Here is a 26,695-nt window from a genome sequence, read left to right as displayed (position 1 = left end):
ATTTACCAGGAATCAATTGGACTAATCTTTCGCACAACAGCTCCGACACGAAAAGTGCTGAATCACTATTGTTTGTCATTTACTTTCTCTCTAGACCAACTAGTTTCCGAACCTACTAGAATAGCTGGTCCGTCATGTTCTGTGCTTGATCTGATGTTCGTAAGCAGCCTATTTCAAAATAACACATTAAACGTTGAAAATGGCATTTCGGACCACGAAATGATTCTATTCTCCTGCCCAATTTTAGGAAACTGAACGCATTAAGCCATCGATTGCTGTTATCAGGAATTACTCAACAGCGGATGACAATGCCATCTTAGAATATTTGAACGCCTGTTTTCTGCAGTTTTGATTACTTCTTGACGTAAATGAATTATGGTTACGTTTTAAGAATATTGTACATTTTCGTGAAGAATAATACATTCCCTCCAGAAAGAAGCAAGTGAACAGAGAACATCCTTGGTTATCACGTGAAATAATACATTTAAAATGAAAAATTAAAAGGAAGCGCAGAAAGAAAACCACACGTGACCTTCAAGACCTCGTACGCTTGCTACAAGATAAGATCCAAACGGCCAAGGAGCATTTTTTCACTGTTACTCTGACTTCTTACATGACGAATAAACCACAAAAATTCTGGCTCTACCTATCGAGGGAGCGGCACATGGTATCACAGATTACTGTTTCAAATGAGACTGTTGTTCAGCCTGACGTCATAGCAAGCAAATTTAATGAATTTTTTAAATCTGTATTTAACAAAACTGCCTTTAATGGCCCCTCTCCACGGTATCAGTTCGACAATCCAATGCCTGAAATAGATATCGACCAAGAAGGAATTTTTCGACTCTTACAGAAACTGAATGTAAAGAAACCTTGTGGCCCTGATCTTATATCAAACACATTTTTGCAAAAACTTGCATTTTGGATGTCAAAATACTTGTACGTAATTTACAGGCGATCTTTGGAAACTTCAGTGATACCTGACAACTGGCGAATGGTCAAAGTAACACCCGTGCACTAATCTGGCTCTAAGCTCGGCGTAACTATAGACCTGTTTCATTAACATGTGCGTCCAGTAAATTGTTCGAACATATTATTTATAAGGCCATAATATTGCACTTAGAGAATAACCTACTATACAGCTGGCAACATGGATTCCATTCAGGTCTAAGTACTATTACTGAGTTTGCTGAGATAACCCGTGATATAGCTGCCGCAATAAATAACAGAAGCCAAACAGATGCCATTTTCTTAGATTTTTCAAAAGCCTTTTATGTTGTTCCTCATCCAGATCTTATTACTAAACTGCCATTGGTATACACGAGAAAACAGTATCGTGGATCAAGAACTATATTGAAAACAGAAAGCAATGCGTAGCTATGAATGATATTATGTCTGATTGCATTGTTTTTCCTGGTGTACCACAAGGCTCGGTTCTTGCGGCCCTCCTATTTCTGACCTACATCAATGATATTCGTTCATGTGTTCAGTTGCCTATTCAAATGCGCCTATTCGCCGATGATTGTGTACTGTACACAACAGTGGAATACCTGAGAGGATCAGGTAAAACTAAACAATTTGTTAGCTGCAATACAAAATTGGTGCAACAAATGAGGGATGAAACTGAATGCAACAAAAACTACCAGTATCTCCTTCGCACACAAGAAAAATGCGCTGCAGTTTACATACACAATAAACAATATACCACTAAGAAAATTCGATGAGGTCACATATCTCGGAGTCACTCTTACAACAAAATTAAATTGGGAAGCTCACATAAATAACATAAATGACAAGGCGCTAGGTAAACTACATTTCTTGAGAAGGAAACTTAGAAACACGCCTCCTATTGTTAAATTAAATGCATACAGAACCCTCATTAGAGACCTGCTTTAGAGTATGCTGACATTATTTGGGCCCCGCACCAGGAGTATTTAACCAACAAACTAGAACGCATACAGAACTTAGCATTGAGATTTATATATTAACAATATTCGTGTCAAACGAGCATTACAAACCTGCACGTGAAGGCCAACATTCAACCACTGGCTCAACGTAGAATGATTTCGAGATTAAAATTTCTATACTTGCTTTATCACGGCTCCTATTGAATACCACAAGCAACATACATTCGGGCGCCATTCAGACTTTCTGCCCAAACGAATCATAATAAATCAATATGGCACCATCCCAGCCATAATAACACTCACAAGTACTCCCATGAAAGCATCAATGAGATTATTAATGCTTTCAACAGCCCGGGGAAGGGGAGGGAGGGATATCTGTCAGTACTCCTTTTGTAACCCTGATGAGAGAAACTACTGTCTTATTTGTTTTTACACCATTGGTCACTTATCCTGCAGATTTCTGGCAACTCTGTGTACTGACAAGTGGACTGTACATGTGGTGTCATTTTCTGAAATATAATTGTTGGAAGATGCATATTGTGGTGGCTCACACTGTCACATTGTCGTTTGTGTGTTTGCACTTCAGTCTTAGCAATCGCATTCTTCATTAACGTGGCTTTGTCATTTTCCTTGTGTGCATGTGTGTCTCTTACAGCATCTTTTGTTGCACTTTTCGTTTCTAGTTGTCTGCTTCCTGGTCTGCTTCACTGATGTGTCTGGCCTTTGCATTTTATAGGGCCTTGTAGCTTGACACTGTGCATTGTTCTGGGCCTTTAAGGGACACTAAGTGAGATATTATGGAAAGTAGAGCACACCCATTAGAGACTGAGTGGGCCACTATGACTACTAGCTGAGGCTTCATAGGCCTTAGAGAACGTGAGAATCTAATATGCAGGGAGGTGACACCATCTTGAAATTTCTACACCAGCTCCTTGTGATGTAATGGGGCTTGGTAGCATCTTCTTAAGACTATTTGAGTAATCGCATTGAATTGACTTAGCAAGGATGCAGTGTACTGACTTCAATGATCTTCTGCAGAGAAGTGGCCCAAATACACAGAAAGGCAGTGAAATTTGTGATGTCATGCTGACGTCGGCATTATGATTTGCACATACAATTTGTAAATAAAATTTTGGGCTTAATTTTGTCTACTAGCAAATGTTTTTCATCAAATAAATGCCTATAGAGTTCTAAAAAGACAGACTAATGATGTCACCTAATTTGAAGGGGCCCAGAGCCATCCCTCCGGCTTGGTGAAATAACTTAGTTCACATGCTGCTGTGAACATCTCAGCCAAGTTTTGCTGTTGCACGCGGTGCGTGGAGGTCGCAAGTGAATCGCGAAGTCACCTTTCTCTCAAATGCTCTCGTTTCAACAGAAGGCCCTGTCCTCACTCTCTTCTAGGCACATTATTTTGTCATTACCTTAGACGGCGGCTATTGGCCGATAGCCAACATCAAGGTGCAATCAGCTACATGGTGTAGATACCGTGGCCACCGTGGGGTGCCACAACGAGTCCACTGGCTAAGTGCACTGTGCCTTGCTGAGGACAAGTGCGTATGGCTTGTGTTTAGCGCGTCGTAGGCACCAAAAGCGGAAGTTGTGGTGCCTACGTTAACATCCAACATGAACTTTGAGCTGCTCGCCACAGTGACATTTAGAAGGCATGCCCTGCTGCGCCGTAGCCTTTGCAGTGCAAGGCATTGAAGAAAAAATGGGAGCACAGTGGAGGCTGTGTTTGATTACCAATAACTCCGCTTCTGCCGAACACATTGAAGGACTTTTTTGCGGCAAAGTATGTCTGAAATAGCCTATTTTCACTTCAAATGCCTTTCTCCACTTTGACAAGTAGTGGTTCAGGGCCCCTTTAATGCCTTTCTTTAGTCCTTTTAAAATTAATACTGTTTAGAAGTGTTTCCTTGTTTCGTGACATTGGTGTAGTCTGTTGGGGTGAAGGAAGCATTTACTTTTACAAATGGTTTACTTACACTTGCACCGTCCAACAATGACTCTGAAGCAAGTGGCCATTGCTTGTGGCATTGCATGATGTAGAGAGTATTCAAAATCGATTCTTTATAGAACACCTGTGTCATGTTTCATAACATTGCCACGTTCCTTAGCATCGATCAGCTCTGGATTGTGCTTCATGTTATTTTTTGCTCATGGGCATAAAGCCTGCCATTGAGGCAAACAGCGTCCAAGCCAGCCAGCCTTCACATGTGTCCGGGGGGAGGGGGGGCTGGATAATTGCCCCAGCCAAGGCCGACAGGGTCATTAGGGGGCGTGACTGCTGCACACATGCATGGGGGATGTTGCAAGGGCACTCCCAGACACTGTGTGTGACAGCTGTTGCTTGCCTCGTTTTGTGGCTTGTGGTGGCTTCAGGTGACATGCCAGCTATGCACCTGACAATTATTTGAAGCTTGTCTCTGAACCTTCCATTCATTGGAAACTTTTCAGTTTAAAGCACTGTGTACTCATTACTATTGTGGTAGTCATTACAGGTTCTGTGCAGCTTTATAGGATTCATGATGTTTGTGTATTTGCTAGCAGTGACTACATTTTACCCCGCTTGTGCAATTGTTAAAATTATGCATATGGTTATTCTCTTGCTAGGAATTTACGATTAAAATAAAGCCTGTTTTTCTTATTGTGTAATTAAAAACACAGGCAGGTAAAGTCTGGGCTTCTAATGCTAGAAGGCTGTTTTGTGCCATTGCAAGCAAGCATTTGCAGACGGTGGTTTAGCAGTTGGAAATATGGAGGTTAGGCCAGCTTCTTGTTAGAAGGGCAAATAACTGGCTTTTTTTTTTTACCTCAAGATTGAGGCAACCATTAGATCTTGCAGTGAGCTTTAACAAGGGACATCTGTTGCAGAATTGTAATGGGCATCATTGCAAAAATAACTTGCAGTGGAATGATGTGCTGTTTAACACAGTTCAGTAACTTCCATAATCGTATTAAGAAATATTATATATATTTTGGTTCTGTACGTCTATTCAGAATTTTATCATTAGAAAGATAGGAGGCTGGCAACCATCTTCTGCATGCACATAAAATTTATTATATTCATGAAAACTAAATTACAGAAGAATTGACATCGCTCTCAGCCAACTTCTTGCAAAGACATTTGTTTCCTTCCTTCTGCCTTTGCTTCTTCTATCAAAGACCTGTGGACGAAGGGGTCTGAAAAAAAAAAGAAGAAAAGCCAAATTCCGCTTCAGGACAGATGCTTAATGGGAGCCAAAACATTGTGATAAGAGTGATGCCCTCAGCTGCTTGTCTGATATCTGGTGTCTTGCCAGCAGTTCAAAGTGACCGCTGGGGAAGTGCGGGCTTTGCAGTTTGACATCCGTGTGTCAAGTCGTCAGCCGGCTGACGGCACAACTGCATGCCGTCTGCCCATGTTGCCTCCATCACCACTGACTGATAGCAGAGATAGGGCTGAAAGACGGTTGCCCCTGCCAAGGTCTGGCTTGGATTTGGTTTCTGTGATATGAGCCGACACACTGATAATGACCTCTGTAAGTGCAAGTGTGCACTCAAGGTGTGGAAGACCATTGGGCACATCAATGCCATGTCAATTTGAATGTTATGCAACTACGTGCTTTGCACATTGAATGAAACTTGAACACTATTCCAAACACTATAACATTTCGATAGGACGACTGAAAAGAGATTTAGGTGCCTTTTAACTTTTAGATTTTCGGGAGATTTAAATAAAGAGGAAGTGAAAAATGAAGTGCAAGTTGGCATTTCTGTTGCTTGTTGTCAGCCATAAAACAGCAGCATGCAAAGCAAAAGTGCTGTTATTGGTGCAGTTCTGTTTGATTATTTCAGCGTAAAGAAGATTCATATGTAAAGCAAACCTGGTTGATGCGTTTTCGAGAGCTCACAAGGAAGCTTTGGAACGGGGTTTTGTTAAAAAAACAAAAAAAAGTGTTGAAGTGCCCCATCACTGACACTTGGCTGTAGGGCGATTCCTTATCTGGATAAAAATACATGTGTCAGTGTTTTTTTTTTATTACTTCATCAGTATAAATATTTTGTTCCTGCAGTCAGGGTTTTGTACATCTCTTGGTTATTGTGTGGTTGGGGTTTTGAGCAGTAAAACATGGTTTTAAGTCTAGCAGCAACAGTGTATCCTGTGTGTTTATTGTTCTATGTATTCTGCCTTTATTGCACTAGTTATAACCATCTCAGCCGTAAAAAAATTCACTGGATGTTTGCCAGTAAAGACATGAAGCACAGTCTATAAAGAACGTGGAGGCTGAAGCAGCATGTGCATTCATACAGTTTTTCTGGCTGTTAGGCAAAAAAATTAAATAATATACTTGGATAGGGTGTTAATGTGCTCTGGAAGAAAAACTTAATAGGGCCATCGTTGGTGTTTGCATTTGGTAATAAAGCGTAAAATAAAATTTAATATGAAGCCCAAGCTGTTGCAACGTGACAGTTTGGGCTATTTGGTACTGCATTACCGTGGATAGTGCAAAGTGTACACAAAAAAAGGACAAACACAAGTGCAAACTACGTTTTATTGACGAAGGGCTTGGATTTATTGCAAACATCAAAGAATATTTAGAAAGTGACTAACTGATACCGTAAAGCAATAATTTGTGGTATGGAACTGCAACACGCAAAACTGCAGTGAGAAATAATTTTTTAGTGGCATTAACATAACCGGTATTAAAATGACTCAGAAACGGACCAAGAAGTTAGTTCAGTAATATTTTAGCTCGGAGCCAGACCAAGTTGAAGCCCCGCCATATGGCATTGCTCTTGGTGCTACCAGTAGTTTCACTTTACTGTAGGAACCATCTGGATTTCAAGACGTCATAACTTGTTGCCAGGAATTTTATGTCACAGTTGGCAACATCCTAAGAATTTAGTGAAAAATACAGTCGAATCTCAATAACTTGAATTCGAAGGGGCCCGAAACTTTGTTTGCAATAAAGGAAGTTTGAAATAAAAGAAGGACTTGTTTTTGAAGTATACTTCCTTCGTGCACCATAACACGATGCACGAACTGTGTAAGTCGGGAAATATCGCGGTGTGCAAGCACACAGTGAGCAAGGACCACAAAACTGCGCATGCCGGCCAATGCTCGCTTCCTGATAACGGCAGAAAACGAAACTTCGGGGAGTGGGTTAAGCTGTCACGGGCTCAGAGGCGGCCGCCCGCGGAAACCATCGAAGATGAGGGAGTTGAAAGGGAGGGTGAGGGGAGAGCAGTTGGCAAGAAAGGGCTAGAGAGAGGGTGATTTGCTTTCCCGCCAACTTCCTGGTTAGTGCTAATTACCTCGGCCATCACCAAAGCAGCGGAGTTGCCGAGCCAGACTGGGCTTCCGCTGCTGCTTCCCTCTGCGTGCTCGCGTGTTTTTTCCTGCGTCTGCTGACAGATCAGCACTATGTTTACCTTCTTTGCTCTGCATTCTTAACATGGGTCATGTCTTAGCAAGATGACGAAGTCATTGCCGCTGATCATAAACATGTTGGTGTGCTCCCTTCCATTGCGGTGTCCCCGCATTCAAGAGACAAGGAGAATGAGGTACTGGGTATTGCCTTCGCATCCTTATATTGAGCGTCTCTCTTGTACAGAATCGGATATGGTGCAGTCTCCAACAATCTTGCCATCGGGATGTCTCAGTTTAGACGTGTCATTGTAAAAAAACAAGCATGAATGAGACCAATCAAGCCTACCAAAACAAGTGTAAGCGAGAGTTGATGCGAGCAGACGGTAGTATGAAACAAGCGGTCAGGCTGAACAAGATGCGAGTACGAGTAGAGCGTTCTGGTGGGTCCTCGTGATACCAGTTTCCCACATGTACGTCACTGTAGGGGCCACTGTCTCCTCCGCTCGCGGCTCCCGTGCCGCCTCAGCGAGCCCCGAAAAATCGGCCCAGGACCGATCACTCCCGCAGCGCGCGTTTGGCACTAAGGTGGCTGGGGCATTACGGCGTGACGCAGAAACAGAGAGCGGGTGAAATTTCTGCCACATTTTTTTTTTCTTCTGCGTGCGGCATTGAGTGGTTTCTCTTTCGCCCGTCCTCTATGTCGGGGTCAGAGCAATGCTGGTCGGAGGCGCCGCCGCGTGATTTGGCGCGTTGCTGAGAGAATTGTCGGAACGCGATGTGTTCTAATTAACCATCGTAAATGCTTGCGCGTTTGAATTACCGGGCGTTTTCACCCATTGGAATACACGTAACTTTGACGGGTCCATAGCGTCAGTTCAAATAAACTGGAAGTTGGAATTAAGTGTGTTCAAATTAACGAGATTCAACTTATACTGCTGTTTAACTCTAAGAATTTGTTATATATTCACCAGTCAATTACATTTGCTAATTTCTGTCACAGCTGACATCTAGGGGACTGTTTTAGAACACAAAGGTCAGGCCCAACAGAGGTTTGTGGGTGTAGCTTGTACTGAATTCTTAGGCCATCGTTGAACGCTACAGCCTTTGAGTGTCATGGAGTCATAGCATGGGCTTTCCTCCTCTGCTGCAGGTGCTATCACTGCCTCTCTGCCTGGAAGGCAGGCAAGGAAGGTGCCATGCTTTGGGCTCTTGAGGTGATGCATTGACCATGCATTGACGGCTGTTGCCTATGGCTGCCACAGCCGTGAACCATGCCGAGCCAACTGCAGAGCCGGCTTCCTCTGCAGCTTCGGCCACGGCAGTGTGTGCGCAGAACGGTGGCGGTGAGCCCCCACTGGACGTGGTGGACATCTTTGTGGATGGTTCCAGCGAGGCATCGCTGCGAGAAGGTGCACTACGAGTGCTCCAGCACGTGCGCCCTTGCTGGGACCTGACTTCTGTTCGATTCAAGGCAAGCAATCTTCGAACCCCTTTGGATGCCTCAGGCAGTTTTTGTACTTGTGTAAAGTTTGTTCAACAGCTGCAGCATGTTTCTTTGTTATGACTGCATGCTCATTGTCAGATGAGTTTGCAATTCCCACTCTTGTCGCCAATTTTAGGTGCCATACAACCACCAGGCAGAAGACGCCCTTATTTGGCGGCAGCTTGCCGCACCGACACGAATGCACGAAAACACACACTCCCTGATATGGCTGGGGCTTGTACAGACGACTTCTGTTAAATCAACCCTGACGCGACCGACGAAATCGGTCGAATTATCCGGCAGCCTGAATTAAGGAAGATTCAGAAAGAAACGATAAAACACACTGTTAATTCATTTGGCTGTATTTGCTGGTTCCAACACACTCCTGAATCAAATGCGCGCCCGCTTTCTATCTGTAAAAAGTAGAAAACTAATGTAGAGATGGCATTAAAGCCCTTAAGCAAAGTAAAAATTAAATGCGCACTCTATTTTTAAGCAAAAAAAAAAAGTAGGCAAGGGTCTTTGCTGAACAGTGGCGGCTAATTTCCTAAAGCCAGCTTCGCCGCAGTACAGTCGTCTTATGCTGTGGGAATCAAACGGACGCTGCGAACACGATTTTTGGCTCAATTTTCTTGGGGAATAAGAAAAGTGTGCATTGAATCGGGTAAATACCATAATCGGAGATTATGAGCTCCCATTATTGCTTGCAAATGTTTCTAGGGCAGGCCAGAAATAGGCGTTTTCGATGGGAGATGACGCATTCATTGTCCCCCAAGCTTTGCTGAGACAGATGCTGCCAGTAAAGGGATTGCTATTGAGGTCACCATAAGCGTATGCATGTTGACTGGTCAAGTTCTAAATATCTGGCAAAGGCCAATTTTGTTATTTAAATAATGAAAGTTTGGGCCCATATAACTCCATGGGCACTGGCTAAGACTTTCAGTGGAGATCAAGTTAACTGTAGTTAAATTAACAGACGTCTGCTGTATACATAAGCATAGGCATCACTGCTTACTCGCTGACACCTTGCTATTGAAGCCCGAGCTGTCTGCCTGAGTATAAAAACATGCCGCAGCAAACATGCGCCGCAGGGCGAAGCATGTGTCTGCTGTGGCAAAAGTGCACAAACTACTCGGCATATTGCAGTGGAATGCCAAGAAATATTCACCCAGCAAGGCCCATAGGTAACATCCACCACCCAGAAGCTCTGCAATTCAAAGTTGGTTGGAAGCATTAACTGGTCAGCAGTTGAGATAAGTAAGAGACGTTTACGCTATTGGTGGAAAACAAGAGGGGTCGAGATTGATACAACCATAGCCATTACGAGCATAGGTAACTGCACAACACTATAGAAAAGGACGTTTTAATGAAGAAGCAAAAAAAGATCAAGAAGAGATGAGCAAAATGTTAGACTGCGATAGATGTGAAACCTGATTAGTTAAAGCAGTGGAGGTGACTATATTTGTTGCTGCCCTGTTTCAAAGGGGATGCCAATAAACATAATAATCATCATACCTGCAGCCTTCGTGCCAGCCATTTACACAACACTTGTGTGTGTTATATTACACGTAAGTGGCATGCTTAAAGAAGCCCAATTAGCCAAAGTTGTTCAGTCTTGCACAACATTTTTGATAGACCACAGTGCAGCTTTAGGGCATAAAACACTGTCAGTCATTGTAATTATGTGCAGTATTCAAACAGGGAATGTCGCTTTAAGCCAACGTTTCAACTAGGGGACTTGTGAAGTGTTGCCTTAAAGCGACATTCCCTGTTTGACTAATCCTCATCATTACAATTTTCTATCTTCCTTTGAACTTCTCGCTTGTTTGTCATTCATTCTAGTCATAGAAAAGTAGGGGAGACAAATGCAACACCCTTTTGCCAAAGATGCAGCTGAGATGTGTCCTTAAAGGGCCCCTCACCATGTCTGGCCATATAGAGCCAACAAATGCAGTGCATACTGTGCACACTCATGGATGTGATCATGAACTAAACGCTGTTTGCCCTTCTCCTTGCTGGCGCCGTGCTCCAAGACAGGAGGGCAACGCATATCAGCAAGAGCACGTATGTATATGCTGTGACATCGCTCATAGTGACATGTGACACTTGGATAATTACTCAAGGGAACATCTGTTGTTTGTTTAATCTGTTCCTTCAATAGACAAATTAAGGTTTAGAGAAATAATAAAACAAACAAACTGAATGTCTGCATGTTTTTGTTCTACTTTGCATCACAGCAGGAGATATGTACTTGAGTTTCTTCTGCTTGTTACCATGTCGTGTGAAACTATGTCATTTTCTACCGTGTTCCAGTGGTGCAGTCATGCTTTGTGATCCTCTTGTGCCTGCCTTAGTGTTCGTGTATCACTGAGCACTGACTTATCGGGTACTCTCATGCACAGCATGCTAAATCGAAATGACACAAACGCAAAAGCTTGCATGCGCAACCATCAGCAGAAGTACACCGCACAGCAAAAAAGCAAGTAAGGAAAAAAAAAAAAAAGGAAGGGGGGGACTGTGACATATGCGTCACACAATCCTTAAGCTCTGGTATGGGAGAATGTAGGAAGAGAATTTCTCTTGCAGAGGCTGTTCGGGGTGAGGGGAGAGAGTGTCCTTGTTGGCGGCGATGCTCGCCTCCAGAAATCAAGGGTTCGCGGTATTGGAATATTTCTATCTCGGCAATTGATGAACCAATCTGATAAGTTCTTGCGGTAGAATGCTCCCAAGAGGGCATGTAACAACTTCCAGCATATAACCAAAATTTGCTATGTGACCTGGTAAGGGCTTTTTAAGCCTTTGGGGGTGATCCACACACAATGAAGGGAGATGTATGCATGCATGCAGCTTTTCATGGGGTTATCCAGATGGTCGTGGGGTACCATATACTGCAACTCATTTCATACCAGGTGCATTCAAAAACTTTTCCTGAGGAAAAATTTGTGAGATAGTGCCTTCTGTACAAGACACATTCAACGCTTCTCACAATGGCTGTTGTATGATCCTCTTCAATAGCTCGAGGCACCCAGAATTAATCCCGAGCCTTCCCATATTGCACCAGTTCCTGCTTTGCTTTGGTTCATTATTAAGCCCTTCAGTGCAAGGTACACTGTATTAACTTCATCTACACTTTTGCCATCATCAGTCTGAAAGCACTATTTGCACGTTGCAGTGAACGAATAACAGCACAAAAAGACGAGAAGGCAACACACACATGTGCTGCCTGTGTCGCCTGCCTTCTCGTCCTTGTCTTTTCACACTGTTATTCGTTCACTATGAATCAGAACCAACAAGGCTTAACAAATTTGCACTTTGTTTGCCAAAAATCAAATCAGTCGTTGCTGTGTGAGCTGAACAACATAGCTGAGCCAGTAGAACCCTTGTGAACATTGCCGTCCTGCAGCGGTTGCATTGCTGATACATGTATGGGAACATTCACCTACGGAATATTGTGTAGCATTTTAAACTGTGCCTTCTTCCGCTTCTTGGGTGATTGGACACCAGGCATTGGTAAAAAAAAAAAATCTTTCATTAAGTTCATAGTGTACTCCCAGGTATAATGCATGGTGCATTGCCATGCTGATAATTAGGGCAAATGAACTTGTGTCGTACTTGTGCAAATACAGCTAATAAAAAAACATTGAGAGGAGTTCCTTGTTTTGAAGTGTATGAAATCTGTCTTGTTGTTCCTGCAGACGTTCACAGATGGCATCACGAACCAGCTGGTTGGCTGCTGGCAAGGCGGAGAAGAGCTTGGCGAGGGAGCGCTGCTGATGCGTATCTACGGCCAAAAGACAGAGCTCTTCATCGACAGGTCGGCCGAGGTGCTCAACATGCGCCTGCTGCATGCGCATGGCCTTGCGGCACCCCTGCACTGTGCCTTCCGCAATGGCCTCTGCTACGGGTTCAACCCTGGACGGGTGGGCGACACGCAGCTTGTTAGAGACCCGCACATCTCCAGGTGATCATCATCATCGTCATCATACTATTTATGTTCACTGCAGGACAAAGGCAGTAATCTCCAGTTACCCGTCTCTCCCAACAGCTGGCTCTGTGTCTTGTGCCTGCAAATTTTCTGGTTTCATTGCACCACGTAATTCTCTGCCATCCTGGACTGCACTTTAGTTCCCTTGGCACCCATTCTGTAACTCCAATGGTCAACCGTTTATCTGCCTTACGCATTACATAGGCTGCCCAGCTCCATTTTTAAAGCGAAAGCTTTACTAACCTCGTCGAGCCATGTTTCGCCGTCGCCACAAATTTGACCTTCATTTGACCGCAGCTGCGCTGTAGCCTTGGAAACACATCACGTGACTCGCCGCGCGCCTGGCTAAAAGGACCACCACGCTCGCCTAGTCAATGCAAGCTTGGCAATGGATGAGAGCGAGGACAGGCCGTTGTATCTGATCGTTGCACGGGAGCGGGAGGCTTTGAGCCGTCGTCACCAAGCGGCGTCTGACCACTCCGTGGATATCGTCAGGCAAGCTGCTTCGCTGCAGAGGGTCTGGAATGTAACAGGTGTCGCACCGTCAAGATCAGCGTAGCGACCGCGTTTGCTCCCTAACCATTTGTGCTTCGATGCTGCGCATGTTCGCAGCATCTCTTTGCATGTCTAGCACTTGGGCTTTGCCTGTGGCACAGCAGGCGTCACACCTTCGAACAATGTGTGTCTACCGAAGCTTAATCACATTCATGTCTATCCACCGACCTAGGCGCAGCCATCATACCTGGCTTAACGATGATTGTATATGTGAGTATAATAATTACAGCTAAATCAAAGGTTAACCAAGTGAAACTAAAGTTTAACCAGGCTAGACCAAGCTTTTGCTTTGCATATCCAAGGTTAGCTGAGCTAAGCCGCTGCCAATTTGAATGTCAGCTACCCATGTTGTGCTTTTTAATCCACATTGCTATCGGCATGCCTCCGAATATTACAACTATTGTTTTTCATTTCACCAGCCATTGCACTGTCCTCCCAGCTTAGCTTAGCTTAGCTGACTGTCTGTGAACTATTTTCACTGACAGTTGTGGTTTCTTAAAGGACTTAGTGTGTATTGTGCGCTACACCCAAGAAATGAGTGGCAGGAAGCTGTTTGCGATGAGACATCTGCTATATAAAAGCAATGACTTGCAGAAATGTCGAAGCCATGTAGAACCCAAAAATAATTTGATAGTGTATGCATGCATACTTAAGAGATACTTCCTGTACTACATATAACTTCTTTTGGGCACATATGCATATCGGTTTCCCTGTGTAAAGTGTATTGGGTAAACTTCATTTGCTGTTTTAGCATCAACAATTTGAAACTAGTACAGTAACATCTCATTAAACCGTAGTTGGCCAGTGCTCGCAAAAAGTATGTACTAAACGGTAGTACTGCTTTACCGAAATAGCATGAGATCGCCCACTTACCTGTCAAAAACAAAAGAGAGAGTGTGATGAAAGGGGAAAAAACATGCAGTATTTACTTACTTCGTGCGACAAAAGTATTATTTTTCGTTTGATGCCGCGGCGGCCTAGCAGCGATGACAGCGGCCTCAAACTTACTGAAGCTGCGAGCCAGCTTTTCAACTAGCCCCCTCTTCTCGGCAAACACTCGCATTGCAGATTCCTCGTTAGTGTTGCATATTCTCCGTGCGCGGGCTTGGTAGCATTGCAGAAGTCGTGGGGCACCTTTTCATTGCGGGGCGCTGTTCTCGTCGCGACGATTGCATTTGTGAGGCTGACGTAATGTGCAGCTTATGCCACTGTCGGGCCTGGATCGCCCATGCTGTTGGTTTCCGTGTCATCCTTATCACTGTTGCTGGGCGACACTTCAGCAAAACAGAGGCAATGATGGCCAAAAGTTGAACCTTGCAGCTGACATCTCTTCGCAGCGCTGCCGAGCAACTTCTTCACATTCCAAATGCCACACACCCTAGTCAACAGTAGACCCATGTTGCCTGCCAGCACCGACTTCTTCGTGTCACATTCAACAACATGACAATGTCCAATTTTTCTTCTATGCTGAACACCCAGTGTCTTTTTTATCTAAGCTTCGGCATGATGCGAGTCCTCACTTACACGATGCCACAACGCTCTCTGGCACGGCGCCGAAATGATGTTCATGTTGATGTGGCTTCACGCGCAAATGCACAGGGCACTTAGAGGCCGTTCTTGAGTTCTCCGAGGCTTGTTCTGCCAGGCCACTCGATGGAGACGGAGCACCGCTGTGTTTGCACGCCAAAAAGTGGAAACACTACGTGTTAACCGATACGTACGCAATAAGCTGGTATGGTTTATGCGGATACAAAACACATTATGTTCAATGGCCGCTGAGTCGGGGATTTGACTTTACTACTTCTAAAACGAAACTACTGTTTAAGCGGGTACGGTTTAACGAGGTTTAACTGTATTTGCATTTTGGTTTGGTGTTTTTTCGCCTCTTAAGTCCATTGTTCAAGAATTTATGCATTTAACGAAATAAACTGCAGATGCATTAATCATCAGACAGGTTAGACATGTAGTAACACTTGATGCAGCTGGCAATGTTTTTAAATAAGCCTTGGAGACTTTGTAGGCAGGATACAACCAAAAAGCAAAATAATACTTTGATTGTTTTTTTTACTTTCAAGAATGCTGAACTGCTTCACTGGCATACAAACTAGACGAAGAGTTTCTTTTTTTTTTTTAGCTTTCCACCTTTACGCACTGTTTACATGAGTACGTGACCGTAATGCAGGGGAACATGGCAAAAGGATAAATGACTGAAAGAGGCCCTGAAACCCCCTTCAAAGTATAAAGGCCTGTCCATTGGGGGGTGTCGCCTCACGAATCTGCTGTTGCAAAAATTATTTTAATTCTTCATGTATAAGCAAAGTTAGAAAGCTGGTATTGTGCCACTTTCTCTCTCATTTCGTCTCCACTAGTGCACTGAATGTTACACAGTAGGGGATGGCAAGGGGACAACCGTCACAAAGCCCCAACCACGTATCAAGGCCTTGGGCATTTTACTTCACTTTTTTTTTCTTTGCAACGTGTTGGCCATCACTTTTGATTCACACATGTATGGCTCTTGCTCTATGTGAGTGTGCAGTAAGCTGTACTTATCTAGACCACCACTTCTGTCTTTTTGGCAAAGGTAGCTCTTCTTGCATGACTCTTGGAACGACCTGACAAGCCACACTAAGCCAACTACACTTACTTAGCCACTGTGGGAACGTTTCTTGTGTTGCCAGAGCTAGACCACCCATGGACAGCAACTTGTGCGTGCGTGCAGACTGGATGACAACCAAGATGGGTTTCGATTCCTATGCTCATGCACTGCCCTGCAAGATGGTGCATGAGTGAAGTGTCCCTGAATCACCTCTGTAAGCTGAACAAAAAAGAGAGACAGAAAAAAACGTACTTTTACGACAATGTCAGGCACTCATGAAGGAAAAGAAAAGGGGTAAACAGACGGGCTCAATTTTTGTAATTCATGCGAAGGTAGTGGGTTTGGTCCCCACCAACGACAAGTTACCTTTTGTCCAGTTTCATTTCTCTTTATTATTTTCTATGTTTCAATTTCAACCACAGCATATTGCCTTGATGATTTCCTTGGCTTCACTGCCCGTTGGCTTTATATGCTTGATCAGCTGAATGCAAAGCTGTCATGTTTGCTGTGACTCGGCATTTTGACGCACTCGAAATGTTCTCATGCTACCACTGTCACCTTTGCAGCCTACGACTTCCCACCTATAATGTTACTCCCCAGACATTTCGGCATGCACTAACCTCAATAAGAGCCTGTGCTAACACATAAATGAGAACAGGGCGCAATTTAACGCACAGTGTAAAGCTGTATGGTGGCCACTCAGCTTTTTGTTTAGCCAATTTCACATTGCTCATCAAGAAACTGGACACATACATACAAACAATTGCCAAAATCACTGCAACCTTAATTATTTCAATGCTGCATGCAATAAAAGAGAAAAGGCAACTTTGGGCAGGCGACCGCTACTTGAGACTGCAAGTGCAAAGCTGAAATACTTTTTCAGTATTTTTGAGATTGTGTGTGTGTGTGTGTGTGTGTGTGTGTGTGTGCGCGCGCGTGCGTGCGCACGAACGTGCGTGTGTGTGTGTGTTTACATAGTCCTATATGTAGGACTCAAAATTAGCAATAATAGCATTACTGAGAATGATCTCATGATCACAGAATCTGTCTAATAACCCATCAAACTTGTTGATTCGCTTCAGCGCACTTGTTATGGAGTGGCTGATGTTTATGCAAAGGAGAGAGCCTGCAATCTGTTCTACAACATTGTAACTGCCCTGTGGAATGCAGTGCAATAATATTTGGTGCACTTGTTCGTGGGAGCCTTATTTACATATTTACCATGTTCAAAAAGTGTTTCAAGGGCCCTTGAAGAAATTGGTGATACAGCAATATTTAAAGATAAAAGCTAGGCTAGTTGGAACCTGGACATTCATGACATTGTCAGTGTTTACAGGAAAGATGAACACTTGTGGAGAGAGAGAGAAAAAAAATACAGGAAGGATTTTGGTCTCCAACTAATCTTACTACATGCAAGTTACACCTGCAGGTCACACGCGGTCAGAGAGGAGGGTTCAAACATTGCGTATGTCGTTTTTCACGATGGAAGTTGCTCAGAACTGACGATTGACGACGTCCTCAAAGCCGTCAATGACTAAAAGGTTGCGAAAGTCAACGAAGATTTCAATGATTGAAGAGCCTGTAGGTGAACCTAGAATCCTGACAATGGGCGCCAAAGACCCGTTGGATGTTCTGATGCTGCACCCTGCGTTGCTCCCAGATTTTGGTACAGAGCAAGCCGCGAACCTTGATGCCATAAGGTCGGTCGGGTCACACTGACACATTCCTTTGGGCAAAGTGTGCAAAAGGAAATTAGCAGTATCTCTTAAATTCATACTAAATCAGTTATCTTTTTTTTTTTTACGGATGTGCTTACCTTCTCTACTAGCAACGGTGTGGCGCACAGTCTTTACAATGAAGTGGCCGGTATAACAAAGAATTTTTGAAGTCCCGAGCGATTTATTTCACTGTAACTTCAACTTATAGTCGATAGAATGAAAACTCCTTGCAGACTAATTTTTGGTGTCCTATAGATTTGCACTTATGTATCTACAAAATCTGCAGACTCTATTAGAGATAAGATGCCTTGCTCATAGACATCCAAATTAGACAGAGTAAACAGTTGAACCTTGTTATTATAAAGTTGCATCAGGCATTAAAATGCCTTCATTATGAACATACATGCAGATATCAGGGAAAAAATAAATTTTCATAATGGTGGAGTTACTTCATTATATACAATAATTTGCTAGATATGTGTTCATTATATCAAGGTTTCACGGGGTACATTGGTCAGCAAGACATTTAATAGTGTTGTCTTATAGACATCTCAAAGGCTATGCTTGTAGATGTGAGGCTAGCTAGCAACATCTTGGGACGTATTTGAGACTTTCCTCTTAGTGGCCATCTATGCCTTTTGGTATGGATGCTGTGTGTTATGAGATTTGCTACAAATTATCTTCCTTGATGCTTTTAAATGGAAACTTGATTCAAAGGGCACTATGCAGATACAATAAGCACATCAGCATGGATTAATAAAATATCATGGAGTTCCATGATTTCATTATCCCTATACATCATGGAAAATCATTAACACGGTCGAAATGTGAGTGCATTCTTTTAAGAGCATGCATTTCTGCTTTCTGTTTGTGATGCGGAACTTTCATGAAATGGCACATTGCTCATTGCAGGGAGGCAGTAAAAGCTTATAGAACTTTCCAACAAGATTGCTTAAGTTAGCACTATGTGGTTGCTCCTTAGAAGTGCCTTCTGTCCGTTTACATAAACCCACATCTGCTGCATTCTAAGTTCTGGGGTGCAATTTGTGTGTCATTGCAGGCTGATAGCACAGACGCTAGCACGCATGCACTCTGTGAAGCTACGCAAAGGAGGACAGGTGGCGCCCTCTCTTTTCCCCACTCTGCACAAGTACCTCCGCCTGGTGCCCACACGTTTTGATGACATTGAGAAGAACCTCAGGTAGGTAGGCACTGCTGCCTGCACACGTCATTATGTTGCATAAATGAGGGAGTTGGGTGTAAATGGCTGTTCCAAATCAGTTGCTGGCTCAAGTGACGCTCAAATTTTGCACATAGGCATTATTTCATGGCATATTTTTTGAATAAGTCAGAAGCACACATCAGCTACAGCAGTACCAGATGGCAAACATTCATTTTTCACGGTAGGAGAATGATGCCTGCAGTCATATTGCGAGGAAAAAAGAAGCACTACTGTTTGATGACTCTTTAGAGTGTGTATTCATTATTCAAGTAAATCCTGCTAAAGGCCCTGCTAGAAGCTATTACAGTAGAGCATGCTTACAGCAAACTTGACTGTCATGCAATTGAAAGCTGTATCTGAACATTTCCTATAAGGGTAATTTCACGCAAAACGTCCCAAACCTCAAAAGCTACCATTGCTGTTTTTCTTGAAAAGAAATTTGGCTAGTTGCCTCTTGTATGAGTGAGGTTACAGCAAAGTATTTTTCACAGAAGGGAGCGAACGCTTAGTCTACCTCTTGCTTCAACACATCCCCGAAACTCGGGATTACATGACCTCCAGCACAAAACACACAGGAAGACACCACACCTGAAGGCACAGCCATCTCCAGCTCAACGAAACTTTGCAACTACTGCAGATTGCCTGAAAGATGGGGCATGCTGGCTACGTACGCTCTGTGTCACACACGTGATTCATGTGATTTGAGAGCTGTGTTCATAAGCAGCTGCACATAATTTTATTTGCATTCACAGCTGTTTTCATTTACTCTCTTAGCACTCCTTTGCGATGGCAGTGAAATTTCAATTAAAGCAAATTATGTGCCAGTACACTTTGTTATATTGAGCTTCAACATGCATGGTGTTCATGGAAAAGTTATAAATGTTAAATACTTCGTTATATGGACGCTCGTTATATTGACCTCACTAAATGTTGGTTATATGGTTTTGCTTCTTTATTTTGAACTCAGTGCACCCGTTTTCTGGCAGTTCAGTGTTGATATTGCCAAGGTCTCTACTGCATATCACTTGCTTATATAAGCATGTTTTATTTAATGTACAACACACTATGTATTTATTGTGACAAGTGGGTACCATTCACTACTTCGATTTATGCATGGAGGAAGTAAAGCTTATGAGAGACCTCAGTTATCTTGGCTGCCCAGGAAAAACCAGCAGAAGTGGCATGTTTTCTTGAAAACCAGCATTGAAACAAGTAGGCCAAACAGCAACATATTTAAGGGAGGACGCGGCTTTTGTATTGCGAAAAATGACCAAAAAATTTATTTTTAAAAAACACATATTTTGTTTCTGTAACTCTCTTTTTATCTGATTCCAAAATATGAACGCTGAAAACCATGTAGAAGTGCTAAAAAAAATTTTTGTAGCAGCCAATGTGACAAAAAAACTCCGCGGGTATAGTGAAGAAACAGCGTTTTTCAAGCCACGATATCTCCGCAACGGTGCAATTGAGTGCCACCATTTCGCTCATGTTGGAAAGTGCATTTCTCCGTCTTTAAATTTGCTGTGCCAGCCACCTCCTCCATTCAGAAGCAAGTGCACAAAAAGAAATGATTCAAGGCTGTTCCGAGGCCTCCGATTGGCCACGCCCATCACGTGGCCAATTGGAGCTTCGCCATTGGTCTTGTTGGCAGTGCACGTCTTCTGCTACCACACCGCCGCGCGCAGGCCGCGCCTCTCAGTGCGTGATGTTCGTCTGTATGTGCGGTGTATAGTTTCAGAAGCTGACATATAATATCGCCCTTGGCTTGCACATCTGACATCACCTCGCATTATTCGTGAGCACGTACGGAGCATAGTTTCAGCAGCGGACTCCACAAGTAATAAGCGCCTCATTGCATCTCGGCTCGCCAGGATTGCCAGTACTTGCGGAATGTAGCTGACTTGTGTTGTGATATGCGCCTGTGTACATATCGGCTCGCTGTCAGTGCATGAGGAGCATAGTTTCGGAAGCTGGTTTGTGTTGTGATACGCTACTCTGGACATATCAGCTCGACGCATTCATCAGTGCTTGCGGGGCGTAGTTTCGGAAGTTTACTGGTGACCATGGGTCGGTGACCGCTGAAGTGCAAGACGGTTCATGCTTACAGCACTCGTAAGCAAAAATTTCCAACAGTGAAAAAGACTGTTTCAAGGTCGCGTGGCAGTACTGTGGAGCATAGTGTAGAAGTCACAGACGCACAGCCGAGGACTCCACATGCGGGCAGGATGCGTACGCGTGCAGATGAGCACAATTCATACGCAGGCGGAATACCTACTTTACCTTTTACTGGAGCCATGGTTATCACAGAGAATTCAAACAATTAATGGCAAAGAAGTCAAAGCACAGCATTGGAAGAAGCAGCGCAATCTGAGTGAGTGTTTCAGCACTGCACAAAGATTAGCCTCAGATTATGTAAAACATTTCATACTCTTTCCAAGGGCACTGTAGTCCTCCCTATAGGGACTTACATGTTGTGGCATGTTGTTATTGTTATTTTTTTCATTTCACTTCCGTCTTTTGTTTTGAACATGTTTAGTTACAACACATTTTTCTGTTTTGTTTTCTTTGCTTTACTCCTGTGAACGACGCCAATAATGTGGGCCACCCTGCCTGTCCTGATGGATTTAGCGAGAGGCGAGTATTGGAGGAGGCACAGAAGCCGGCTTAATGCTGGCTCTTTGTGCGAAATCCTGGTGCTGTGATTGGCACCGCTTTTAATTGCATCTTTGGCTTCTGTTATTTCATCCTGGCTGGCTTATTTCTTGTTCTGACTCGCGTTTGACACACATTTGCTTCTTCGCTCCCAACCCTGTTGCTCACTGAAGAACAGCTGTTGCTGAAACCTCTAACTTGCAACTGCTGTAACGGACCTTATTTTATGCAACTGTGTTCATGCACACCAGTGCTCCATTTATCATTGTTCAGCCACACAGTTGACTGTTGGAATGTTGTAACGGGTGCTGCTCATCCTATTCCTGGAAACAGCACTTCAATAGTCTTAATAGTCTTTTTGTATATGCGTGTTTAGAGTGGTCGCACTCATTCTCTCATAAGTCGGAATGCAGGAATAAAAAACCCATGCTATTGATTTCGCGCACGTTTATTGCATCCGACATGGAGGAAGGAAACCCAGGACATGCCCTGACCAGCACGAATACATTGTACAGAATGGGGCGGAAGTCACGTGCTGTTTTTCGCAAAGGAGCACTGGGAGGGGTACCCCAAATGTCAACATTGCCATAGCAATCATGCTCATGAAGCTTCTGCTGCTGCTTTCGGTCTCTGAAAAGTGAGATAAGATTTTTCCACCGGTGTCTTTTCCGCAGCACATTTTGTTCAGAAAAAAGGCTGACTTAGGAGTGTGGTGTGTAAGCTTGAAAGTTGTGTTTGGGTCTGTGAGGGTGAGTGTCAGCCAGCAACATATACACTCAAGCATCACGGCACGGCTCTTCGTCGTCTTCTTCAACGTGCCACGGAAAGAAATAGGAGCTAGTCTGCTTCATTAAAACTGCTACAGAAGTTTCGTAGGCTTTGTTCTGACGCGCATCAGTAGCACACACTTCCGGCAGTTTGTAACAATGAAAGTTAAAATTTCACGCCCATCTGCTCTGGTGAGCTGCAGAACCGCTGATTCTAGGCGCAACCTTTTTACAGTCGACAGCTCAAACGAGCCTTCCCATTTTTTTTTTTTTTTCAGTTATCGCAGACTGGATGTTAAATCCTGCACATCACAAAGCTCAGCGGACTGCCTCATTTGGTCTGAATTTAACATTTAACAAGAAGAAAGACAGAGAGGGCGAGCAACTAAACGTATTTATTTCTTTCCATCATCTTTTTGAATGCAGTAGTTTGAACTTAAGCATGCCGAAACATTTAATGACGAGTCGACATCACTCCTCTGACATCATTGTCAACATAGTCGCTAAAACATGATTGTGTTGGCTGATATTTGCCACATATTTGCCGTAATAAAGCAACAGATTGTTTTCTTATTCACAACGTTTTTGCCCATTTCTATATCTTAGTGTACCTAACTGCACTCTGTACTCACCGGCATAACTTTCCAATGCTGCGTGACAATGCTATGCAGGCCATCGGTGTACGGCGACATCTGGTTAAATGCGCTCTATTGGGGCTCGCATTTTTATTGACTGGGCTAGTAATTTCTAATAAAGCACTGAAGTGAAAACCTGAGGAACTGATTATCTTGTCTAGGTGTTCCACCATCGACTCGGGAAATTTTGCGTCCGCACGAGTTCTTCTTATTGCTAGGACGCTTTCCTACGAAGGGGAAACACGTGCAAGCACAGAGACCGGTATAACACAAATTCAAAAAATTGTTTCTTACTTAAAACAAAAAGTAATTTGATAAAAGTTTCTTAGCTTGTAGACAATGGTTGTTTCTAATAAATACACTATTTAGCGTATTTTTACCCCGATCACCTCAATGCTAAATTTACGACTAAACATAGGCTAAAACTAACTTTTTTGCAACTTTGTCACCAGTTGTACAAGCCATTTCATGTTATATTCATCCCAAATTACTTATCACTTAAAGTACGACTTGATGGAACTTAGTTACTCTGAAATATAACCTTTCGGTAAAAGTGATCTTTCTGCGAAAAAATTCCCAATATGCACCAAATTTTGCATATTTAGTGCCATATAAAAAACTCACGGAAACGTAAAGATAGATAACACCTTCTTTAAGTGAAAAGCCATCTTCATTCTCAAGGGAAAATCGTTTGCTCGCCTAATTTAAGAAGATAAAATTTTTTGACAATGGGTTTTACGACTCATACTTTCGAGCTTTCTAAAAAACTTCACATGTTCCTAGTGGGGCTGAAAATTTTTATTTCGCGAAAATGTTTTATAGAAAGACTTCTTGCTTTAAATAGATAGTCCTCAATTTTTTTCAAGGAAATCACTGATGGTCGAGCGCGAAGGTTGGGACAGTTGGTGTAGAATGACCCTATTATGTTTCTTTGGTGGTGCATGTTCTTGCTTGCACGTGTTCAATATCTTGTGTTCTCACTCCTGCAAGGAAATCCTTCTTGGGGCTGCTGTATGTAGATGTACATAGATACGTGGTCATATATGAAGCAGCTCTTGCAATGGTGCTCCTTTACAAGGCACATTGCTGCAACATAGGTGTTGCGGGTCTCCAGGAAAAGTATTATCTAAATCTGTGCTTCAATTGATTTCCAGTTGAAGCACTGATTGGCAAAAGAGCTTGTCATGCGCTCTCTCTTTCTTGCATTCTCATGTTATGTCTGCTTGATTTCCAGTTGTAGTTCGTATCTTTGCTTTATATCTTTTCTTTTCTTTTACATTGTGCAAGTTTAAAAAAGTGTTGTGCTTTAGTACTGTGTGCTGGGTCATTCCGTTTCCTTTCTCAAGACTGACTCATCTTCTGCTAACAGCATGGTGTCTGCCTGTCCCCAACTGAAGAGAACTGGCTAGAGAACTGCTGCTACTGATGAATGCACGTGTGCGTGCGTTTGAATTTCTGTTGTGCTTGTATGGTGGACTGTTGTGTGTTGTTACATTGTTGAGTATGCAGGCATGCTAGTGTGGGGAACACCATGTGACTAGCAAAAGTAGTCAGCATTACAAAAGTCTGACTGACCTCACTAAGTCAATAAAGTAAACATATTTGAAGTGATTGCTCATATGGAGCATTGCAGTCATCTGATTGTGCACTTATCTTTGAATGCGCTTCTGCACAGTTGGCCTCACAACTTGTAATGTCATGTGCAGCTAAGCTTTGTGGTTTGTATACATTACACACTGCTAGAAGTGGCTTTGAAGAGTGTGTAGGATTGTTGTATATAGTAAAGTTCATTCATACTAATGACATTTGCAGGGCACTTCCTAGCGAGCACTCTTCCGTGCGTATTTTTTACAATAAATCAAAGTAGTAGCAGAGTTTCATCACACGAAAGTGATTGAACAGAGCAGCATGTCTGCCGTTGCATGCTCCTTGCACTATGCACTACTACCCAATGTGGCTGCCTGTGAAGGCTGTCGAAGGAACATCAGCATGCATGGCTCCTTGCTGTCTTTTAGTTTGTTGCATACTTACATTTTCTTTTCACATCCTATTGCATGGAGTTCCCACGGCTGGTATTTTCTCTTGTCATTTGAACTGCTCTTGTGTGAAATAAAGGCCAAAGTGTCATAAACACAATTGCACAATAGGCAGAAATGCCTTCTTGATCAAAGCAAGTAAAGATGTAGCTGTTGTGGGCATCACACATTTGCTCATATCCGAACTTATGTCATGCCTCAAAACATTGCCTTTAATTCTGTTTGCTGATCTGCTTATGCTGTATTCAGCATTGGTTACGGAAGAAAAGTAGCAAGTGAACGCATTTAGCTGGCAATAAAGCAGTTGCTATGGTAGGGCAATCAGTCGGCAAGCACATGAAGAAATAGGCTGTCACAAGATATGCAGATGTTAATTCAACCGGAGAAGAAGGGCAGTGCTGTCGTATAAGAGAGTGTGCATTTTTTTTCTGTTATTCACTGTCAGATTGAACCACGGTTGGCAGCACCACCGCCACATTAGTGTGGATAGGGACGATGACTTGCATAGAAATCTACATGGCAGCGTTCCGCTGTGAACGATTTGGCTTGGTTTTTTGGTAATGAAACACTCTGACTGCAGTGAACTGATCTCATGTAGCCCTCGAATGACACATTTTTGCATGAAATGTACAGAATGTTTCTATTTACTTGAAAGAAGCACAAACTGTTATTGAACAGCTGAATGGCATCCAGCCACGGTCCCTGTTTCTGCATAAAGAAACACCAGAGCAAAAGCCAAATTAGACCGAACTGATGAATGTTGAACAAAAACAAATACTCCACCGTTGCTGAGAAGAGCTTCAACAAGAGGGAAGATCATGTAAATAGGAGAGAGTGAAGCGCACTACCACTGGGGAAATGAGAAAACAGCTCTTGCTGATGTACGTCATCTCGACAGTGACCTGTGTAAACAACGCAATGAGTGATAATAAAAACAAATTACATTGCATTTGAAAACGAAATAAGTTATTGGCTTCCTCTGCAGAGGAGTTTGCTGCATCAATGCTGTTTATGGGCATGTGGCACCTTCTCTGTGTCACTCTCGAGAAACAGCAGGGCATAACCTTTCAGATTCAGTTCAGTTCAATTCAGTTTTGTTTATCTGATACCTCTGCAGACACACTGCACAGCACAGGACTCTTACCCCCAACGGGGGGTGACAAACGAGTTTCACGCAACTGCACTTTACTTGCTAGTGTGCTACACTTAGGAAGAGAGCATGCTGTCTCTGTTTACGATGTTCTCCACAACTAAGTTACCTCTTGGCGGCATAAAGCAAAAGCTCAGTTGCTGTCACACGTGCAGTCTGTCACTCTAGCTAGAGCCACTAGTGTCTCTAGCTCACATTATTCCTGTAAGTTCAGCAGTCAGCCACTTCAGCAGCGAGCCTTCTCATCATTGCTGGCATTGTCAGAAATAATTGCTTTGTAGGTTACTTTCACCACACGTCTTACTGCGCTGCTCTTGTTCAGTGGTCGTCGTGAGCCTGGACTGACCTGTGTTCGCACAGGTTTGTGTCGTGCATCCCAAGCAGAGCAGAGCTGGAGCTGGAGGTGTCGCTACTGGAGGAGCACCTGTCGGGCTTGGGCTCACCTGTTGTGTTTTGCCACAATGACCTGCTCGTCAAGAACATCATCTACCAGGAGAAACAAGGTAACAGGCATGGGCCGTCAGGGTTTGTGCCCCTGGCAGTGCTTTCTTGCATGTCTCCTTCGTGTTCTTGTAGTCCTCTTGCTTTTAGCTGCAAGAATTGCACATGCCCTGTCGTTCTTGGCTTCCTCTC

The 26,695-nt window shown here is 43.4% G+C and overlaps 1 protein-coding gene across 2 annotated transcripts in view; it reads left to right on the top strand.

Annotated features, from left to right (window-relative positions):
- Window positions 1-26,695, top strand: part of eas (ethanolamine kinase 1) — a 50,608-nt gene that overhangs the window by 6,939 nt on the left and 16,974 nt on the right. For both annotated transcript variants that reach the window (XM_065432061.1, XM_065432062.2), the window contains 4 exons: window positions 8,414-8,734; window positions 12,442-12,707; window positions 18,661-18,801; window positions 26,423-26,565. In XM_065432061.1, coding sequence (XP_065288133.1) covers window positions 8,513-8,734; window positions 12,442-12,707; window positions 18,661-18,801; window positions 26,423-26,565 — 772 coding nt within the window. In that variant the 5' untranslated portion in view covers window positions 8,414-8,512. The remainder of the gene's footprint in view (window positions 1-8,413; window positions 8,735-12,441; window positions 12,708-18,660; window positions 18,802-26,422; window positions 26,566-26,695) is intronic.

Source organism: Dermacentor albipictus, chromosome 3 (assembly GCF_038994185.2).
Source record: "Dermacentor albipictus isolate Rhodes 1998 colony chromosome 3, USDA_Dalb.pri_finalv2, whole genome shotgun sequence".
Classification (NCBI taxonomy): domain Eukaryota; kingdom Metazoa; phylum Arthropoda; class Arachnida; order Ixodida; family Ixodidae; genus Dermacentor; species Dermacentor albipictus.
The sequence above is the reverse complement of the archived record's forward strand: the minus strand, read 5'-3'. Positions and strand labels throughout refer to the sequence as shown.